The 8,114-nt window shown below is 40.6% G+C and overlaps 1 protein-coding gene across 1 annotated transcript; it reads left to right on the top strand.

The window, feature by feature from the left end:
* The first annotated feature begins 2,025 nt into the window (after positions 1 to 2,025).
* Positions 2,026 to 3,555, top strand: LOC149821731 (axial regulator YABBY 5-like). Its single transcript, XM_089980912.1, has 7 exons — positions 2,026 to 2,115; positions 2,305 to 2,481; positions 2,576 to 2,696; positions 2,859 to 2,907; positions 3,062 to 3,137; positions 3,219 to 3,293; positions 3,421 to 3,555. The coding sequence occupies exons 1-7, from the start codon at positions 2,026 to 2,028 to the stop codon at positions 3,487 to 3,489; spliced, it is 657 nt and encodes a 218-aa protein (XP_089837038.1). The 3' UTR covers positions 3,490 to 3,555.
* Positions 3,556 to 8,114: the final 4,559 nt, after the last annotated feature.

Consider the following 8,114-nt stretch of genomic DNA (forward strand, 5'->3'; position numbering starts at 1 on the left):
TTAACTTAAGATGCTCAAGCTTAAGGAAATCAAGAGATTGATACCTGGGGTGCACGTTCTTTGCCACAAGACTGAAGCAACAGGCTCCCTGGTTAGGGTTTAGGGTTTTTTCTATTTTTTTCGGTGGGGGGTTGGGGTTTTACGCTACTAGACCTTCGCAACCACAGGTGGGAAAGGCTTTTCAGTGTGCCAGGTCTCCTAATGCAGAATCGATTTCCTATGTAATTAAAAAGAAAAATTTTGCTTGCCAAACTTAAGCAGCTTGTTTGAGGAAGGGGGGGGGGGGGGCAGGGGCAATGTGGTGTGGAATCATTGAGATGCTAGTTAATTTTCCATGATAGTTCATAATCAATTTGTTGGTTCTATGTAGCTCAAGTCTTTGCTCTTGAGGAAAATTCAAAAAATGTCCAAAATGTGGGCTGATCCCTCGTTCGCCATCATATCATGAAGATTACTACATTCTCATTAGGTTTGAGTATGTCTTAGTTTCCATTTTATGCAACAATAACTAGCACTATCGAAAATATATATATTTTTGAAGGAGTCATTATCTAAAATATTCAATCATAGATACAAGTCATGACAAAGGATACAAGGTTTTATCAAGAAACCATCCGAGAAAGTACTATCCCTTTAAAAATGAAAGTATCACCTCAGGTGTCTAGTGTTTGTATTGTATCACAAAAGTCCCACTTAGCCAAGTCATATATTAATTATATATCCAAGTTGCTTTCCTCATGGGTCCTCTAACCACATGTTGGTGTCTCTTGATTCCTATGACTTTAGTCCATTATATATCATGCGAATGTTTGTCACTCGACATAGAATCCTTATCTTTTAATCTTTATTTTATATATAGTGTATATCAAACTCATTAAAAAAGATACACATTCTTGTCGTGAAAAACACATACCTTGATGAAATCAGAGGCTATATATATAGCAGAATTCAGAACATAGCATATCTATGACAATATAGCTACTCCTGCTACTCAAATCTTTCCACCATGTAGCCTTTTTACCTATTAAATACATTATATCTGACATACTAACTTATCTAACCTATTTATTAGGGGCCCCTAATTTCATCCATCTTAGAGAAAGGCATAAGAACATACAAAAACAAAATAGCATTGGGGGAATACCTAGAGGCAGGTTCGTATACTCCTCTACCTCAATGCAATAAAAGACATGTTTGCCATATTTTACAACATTGAATGGCAGCATTATAACCATCAATGCATTCGATCCTTCAAGTGGCTTGTGCAGTTAATCCATTTGGCCTTCCCATGTGGATGGATAGACTTTGAGAGAGAGAGAGAGAGTAAATGATAATGCAAAAGAAGTGAAAAAAAGACAAGGTTAGTGGTACTAGAAGAAAGTAGTGTAGTGGTGGTAGAAGTAGTATCTTGTGTATGAAACGGGGTGAGAATTTGTATTTGTGTGTGGATGGTGAGAGGGGGTGTGAAAAAGGGAGAGGAGTGATGGGTCAAATCGGTAAAAGTAAAAAAGAAGAACAAAAAAAAAAAAAACTTTTGCATTCCCCTAAGGAGGCGGGGTCAGTATTTTCCCTATTGCCCGGGAGTTAGAGGCGGGACACAGATTTGGAAAGCACTAAAGTTGCCAAGCCTCATTACTGCGATAGCAACAGCTGAATGAGCGAAAGGCAGCCGTGCCCTAAACACACCCATGCAAATGTCTCTTTCTCTCTCCTCTCCCCCACCTCTGCCGCTCCCTGCAATCACCTTTTTCCTTTACTCCCCTCTCTGGTTTTTTTTACTCTCTCATTGGGAATGCCAACCACACACTTTCTGCTTTCACCTACCTGACACCCTCTCCTCTCCACTAAAATAAGAAGAGATTTAAAAACTCATAACAAACATGCACTCTCTCATCATCTCTCCACACCGCAACACTACACCCCAAACCCTTCCCCTCTCACTCTCTCACATCTTGGTTCTGTATCAAAGATAAATAGATCGACTAGTCAGTCAGTCAATCAATCAATCAATCAATCAAAGTGGGGATGTCGTCCTCCTCCATCTTTGGGCTAGACCACCTTCAACCTGAGCAGTTGTGTTATGTCCATTGCAACTTTTGTAATACCGTCCTCGCGGTAAGTTGTACAATGGAAGATGAGGGGAGAGGGAAGGCTAGCTAGGCCTTTGCCTCTCTCAGTTTCTCTCTATATTTCCCTTTACATGAAGTTGGTTTTTTTGGTAGCTTTTTGTTTGTCTGCTGAGTGCTCAACCAAATTAAGGCTTAAAAGATTGACGTTGTGATGTTGGTGTTTCTCTCTCGGCAGGTGAGTGTTCCCTGCAGCAGTTTGTTCAAGATTGTCACCGTGAGGTGCGGCCATTGCACCAACCTCCTCTCGGTTAACATGAGAGCTCTTCTTCAGCCACCACCACCGCCGGAACCAGCGCTGACACCACCATCTCTGGCTAACCATCAATTTTTCCCTCCCTCCCTCAATCTGCCAGTTGTTCGTCATGATCCTCAGGTCTCTCTCTCTCTCTATCTCTCTCTCTCTCTTGTCCTTGATTTAATTCTAATAGAAAATATGGTGATTCTAGGAGGAAATCACAACGGCGGCTAGCATGCTTCTTGAGCATTCGATCATGAAGGACTCGGCTGCGTCGTCGGTGAGCCGTGTGGCGGATCACACCACCACGAGGACGACCACTGTCAATAGGCGTAAGCTCTCTCTCTCTCTCTCTCTCTCCTGAGAGGTCTGAACGTGGAAAGAGATAAGGGCATGATTCGGTAATAATTGATGAATAATTACAATATGAAGTTTTGTTATGGTCAGAACTGAGAAGGTTGCTTTGTAATTTATTGCTGTTGTGTGTGGTGTAGCACCCGAGAAAAGGCAGAGAGTGCCATCGGCGTACAACAGGTTCATCAAGTGAGTCATAATGCGCTCTTTCAACAACTACCTTCCTTCTTCCCTTTTCTTTTAATTTCCCCCATTTTTTTCATGGCATTTTCAGGATTTTTTTATCCGAATATTCGATTATCTGCCATTGGAATTTTTGAAAGACTAACATTTGCAATTTCAGAGACGAGATCCAACGAATCAAAGCAGGTAACCCAGATATCACCCACAGGGAAGCATTCAGCACAGCTGCCAAGAATGTACTCTCTCTCTCTCTCTCTCTCTCTCTCTCTCTCTCTCTCTCTCTCTATAAAGCTGAGATTTTGTTTTGTGGGTGGCAGTGGGCACACTTCCCACATATCCACTTTGGGCTCATGGCTGATCAAAACATGAAAAAAAGTAACTTACGACAGCAGGTAATACATGTATAAGCATGCATTGGGTATTGATTTTTTTTTTTTGTGATTTTATTGCCGTTTGGGTCAATTTATATGGTTTCATTGAGTTGGCTAAGGCACCCAATTCCAATCTTTGTTTTTACAGGAAGGAGATGACCTCATAATCTCAGATGGATTCTTCACCACTGCTAATATGGGAGTCACTCCCTACTAGTCTCTCTCTCTCTCTCTCTCTCTCTCTCTCTATCTCTAATGTTTAAGCTTTGAAGACATGCAGCATCTACTCATGTTGAGTTTGGTGTGTTGACGTGTATCTGTTTAGCTTTGCAGCGTTGAGATCAATCGAAATCAAACTTTTGCTTCCTTTTCTTAAATCGCTTCACCTTTCTTCTCCTTCTCTTATTTTTTTTCCATGAGTTAGTTTCTAGCTTTTGTGATGCCCTTTTGTGTTATGACATGGTTAACTTTAATCTCCGCATAATAGATATTAAGGGCTTCTCAAGCTATCTTCAAGAAGGGGGCTTGTTTAGGCTTAGACCCTTTCATGCTAAACCTAGTACACTAGACGTAGATGATGATAGGGTTAAAATGTGTCAAGAGATTCCTAACAGACCTCTTGCTTCTTCACCAACCTCAACATTATTACAGTTAGTATTTTTATATATTTTTACCATCATCAAGGAAGCTATTGTTATCATGACAGGAATCATTGTCTTCAAGTAACTTGGTATCCACCATCGTTTTCGTCTCATCATAATCGGGATCCTCATCACCACTGTGTTGTTGCTGCTGCTTCTGCTCTTGTTGTTGTTGTTTTGTTGCTTTTATCATAGCAAAGACCTAATGAAAAGCAGCCAGTCCCTGACAAATGGATGCAAAAATCAGTAAGCAATTGTTGTACTGTCTTACTGAAAACTTTGACAGAAAAAGAAACACAAAGAAACTAGATTGAGAAAAAGGGCAAAAGAACAACTTTTTCGGTTAACGTGTGTTTGGTTCATAGTGGGAAGCTCGTCAAATAAGCTATATGACACCATACGGTCAAATAGTAAAGCGAGGGATATGTCCTTACAATAGTATCAACCATGGATATATTGCTGCCATCAAAACCACCAAAGTAGAAGCTGTGTAAAGCTGCTAGAAATGAGAGATCTTCAGCAGCTTCCATTATTGCCATTTTATGTTCTCAGTAAGCGCATTAGAGTTGTCTATGGCATGTCATAGATCTAAAGCGTAGTTGAGAAGAAGAATATGTGAAATCTCGAAAGACTCATATTGTATTGAGTACTGTTACTAATGATATACTTTATCAATGCAGGATTTACCATGAAATGAAAATGTCCACACACACACATATATATGTTGACAGAAATACGAGTTTATTTCATAAAAAGTGTCATCGTAGATAAATTCTACGAAACAATATGAGAACTTGATGAAACACAATTGAACTCTCGCACTAAACCATGTGACAGAGAGTTCAATCTCTTTGTGCAGAAGCTTGATTTACATCAAAATATTGTAGGCAATTCATAACTGACGATGATTAACTGGAGATGGGGAACTTGAATGTAGAAACTTTATGATGATTCTTTCCAAAAGTGATGGCAGTGAAGTTAATTCATCTGGAAAGAGTTTTGTGCATGCAGTCTACATTAGACACAAGCACTAAAAGGAAAAGATAGTATATGAAGATTCCACAATGCGTATTTTACATGTGCAGAAATAGCAAAATAAATATTCATGAACATGTCATTCTGTGTGTTTCTAGATGCATGTGCGTGTGTATGTATTTGGCATATCAATAATATAATATAATTTAGTAGAAAGTCATAGTCATTGTTTACTTAAGTAGACCTTATGATCCATGTCAAACTCGATTTTTTAATTTTTTCTGAAATTTTGATGCATTATGGAGCCATTGATTTTGAAATTCCTTTAAAAGCCTGTCTAAACATCAAAAACTCCTAATCTGATATATGTTTCCCACTAGATAAACTATGGAGATCACATCTGTATGGTCAGATTAAGAAAACATTTAACACAATGTTTCAAATTGTATAGTACTACTAATATATAGTACAATGTATTATTACATTACACATACGCGCACACACACACACGCACGCGCTCAGTGTGTGTGTGTGTGCATCATCATCATCAAACATTTTCCAGCTACATGTGTTCAGTTTTATGAATCTTGTTCCCATATACTTTCTTTTTTAGAGTTACAGACTATATAAATTAGGACTTTTTCATTTTCCTCTTACAACTTCTCTCCATTTTTTTTTTTAATCTTTCCCTTTTCTTAATCCATTATACTGACATTTTTTTCAACCTTTCCCATTAATGCCGCACACACACTGATTCTCATCCTATATCCCTGAAAATTTTGATTCAAACGAGATCTTTATAAGCCCAAAAATCTCTCAACATTCTTTAACCAACTCATAACTCCATAATCAGCACTATCTTCACCTCCAAAGCACTGGATGTTATTAAATCTAATCCACCCAACATTGGTATTACCTGTTCCAAGAAAGAATGACAAAAAAAAGTCAATTTAGGGTAAATGCATTTGTCTAGAACTTGACAAAAGCTTGTCAAGAACACTGAATCACGATAGACGCTAATGGAGGAGGACGATTTTTGTGGAAACAAACCCGATAAGGTTGTTAAATCTCATCTTGGTAAAGCTCATCTCCAATAATATTCAGTGTGTCAAGAGAATATGAGTGATCAAAGGAAACCATTCAAAGACTCCTATTCTGTCTCAATATCTTCAGTGTAATCCTCATATAGTTCAAAACCAGATTATTTAACCAATTGTATCTTCTCAAGATATATAAACTTTTTGTCCTTCAAGGACTCTCGTTGATGTAACTAGTATATAATGCAAGAAAACCACTTTTTCTAAAAATCGTCTAGAGCGAGAATACATGGATGTAGCTCACACTAACCGAACCACGTAAAATCATGTGTGTTTTGTGTTTTTGTTTTATCGTTTTCGTTTACCTCCATAGTTTTTTAAGTTAAGATTTGAAAGCCAGCTAAATAGAAATTCTAGATATTTGGCATTTATGGTAATCTAGTAGTCTATGGGACAATATGTTTTTATGAGAAAAATGCCTTAATTTCTTTAATAGGCATTCAAACTTGAGTCTAGGGCATCTATTATAGATTGTGATTAGGAGTTACGTATGGCCGTTACAACCAGTGATAGTGCAAAGGAACCATATAAAATGAAGTTTGTGGGATTTTACCAATGGGGGCTCCACTTGTGTGACAGGAGCAGTTAGTGCACGTCACCTTGTGTTGGGACGTTGCAAGTTCGAATCCCTATGGTATAGTTGTATATCTGATAGTGTCTGCCTAACCCCAGCTTTCTCTGTCGAAAAAAAAAATGTTTGTGGGTTTTCACAATCAATAAAATGAAGTTAATGGTCTATGAAAAAGATAGCTACCAGGTCGATGGCTGAGGAGATGAAGCACTCCCGCAAGGGTCGTGTCTTGCCGGAGGCAGCCAGGGCCTCTCGACCTCCCTCCACTTCCTCTACCATTTGCAACCTTATCCCTCCACCTTCATACTCCCCAAACAATCCTTCTCTCAAGGAGGAGGTTTAGGGTGTCTGCGCACTGCAGTCCCTCGACGTGAACGTAATGTTCCTTGATGCCATGGCTAAGGACATCAACTGTTGGGCTTCCCTGCACTTAACTGATAGGGTGAGCAGTCTGTCTTCCTTCGTCTATCACAAGTGCTTTGCTGATGCGTCCACGAAGGGACCCTTATTCTTCTCGCAGTAGGAGGCCGTCGATGAAGGATGGACCGTCGTTGTGTCAAGATCACATAGGAGACGCCTGACCCTCCTCAAGTGCATGCAACGTTCCTCCGTTTCGATCAGGGAGGCGACTGGTGGTGCAGTAGGTGCACCACCCACTACTTTAAAAGGAGGAAACTGTACATTCTTAGTCGACTGCACGTCTCTAAAAACTGATCTGAATCTGATCGTGTGCGCTCGCCCTCATGATAGCAGGTCCTTCAAAAGCCGATCAAACTCTAAGAACGTCCGATTTGATCCCCCTTCTCCAAGTTCACAAGGTTATAGACCTGTCATCCTTAGGTTTCCTTGTTGGATCCGTCTGGGTGGAAGTTCGGAGGATGCAACCTTGCTCCCCGTCCTGTCAAGATAGCTGGTCGACAGCGAGGCATCTTCCGACACCCAAGAACGGCACCGGACGTCAAGCGTCGCCTGATTCCGGCATAGATGACTCTTCAGCTCCAACCTCCCTGCCGTTAATGCTCGTTGAGAAGCCCAAACGGCAAAACCATTTCGTTGGTCACCCTGGGCCAACTCAGCAGCCCCCTCTCGCCTCCTTCCAAGGATGTCGCTTAATACACCCTGTCTTCAGGGGTTTGTTTGACCCCAGTGTTGGACCGGACTTCCTCTTGTTAGGCCTGGTGTTGAGACCCGGAGACGCTAATTATTTATCCATCACTCCTGCTCAACCTATACCTCCTCTGGATCAGGCTCTTCATGCAGAGGTGGCTCTGTCGCTCAACACCAGTTAATGCCTTTCTGTCCAAGGTGGAATTAGCTATAAGTGTCTCCTTGATGGGGGGGTGGGGGGCTCACGTATAGGCGTTGCAGACCATGGCAGATAGAACAACGCAGATCGCCAACTGGACGCTGCAACCACTGCGCTGAATCAATGCGTCAAGTCGTTTGGGCATGGGGCATACAAAGTGGTTATTCGATTAAGGTGGGTATGTGGAGTATGAGAGGTCTGAGTGCCCTCGACAAGCAGGCATTCATATCAAATTACATAAGAGAGAAACAC

This window comes from Nuphar pumila, chromosome 11, assembly GCF_984573655.1.
Source record: "Nuphar pumila chromosome 11, dmNupPumi1.hap1.1, whole genome shotgun sequence".
In the NCBI taxonomy this organism is placed as follows: domain Eukaryota; kingdom Viridiplantae; phylum Streptophyta; class Magnoliopsida; order Nymphaeales; family Nymphaeaceae; genus Nuphar; species Nuphar pumila.

Excerpts from the sequence above, each read along its gene's own strand:
- LOC149821731 (XM_089980912.1), top strand. The coding sequence starts at position 2,026 with ATGTCGTCCTCCTCCATCTTTGGGCTAGACCACCTTCAACCTGAGCAG. Across the intron at positions 2,482-2,575 it reads CTCCCTCCCTCAATCTGCCA|GAGGAAATCACAACGGCGGC; the intron begins GTTGTTCGTCAT and ends TGGTGATTCTAG. Across the intron at positions 2,697-2,858 it reads GACGACCACTGTCAATAGGC|CACCCGAGAAAAGGCAGAGA; the intron begins GTAAGCTCTCTC and ends TGTGTGGTGTAG.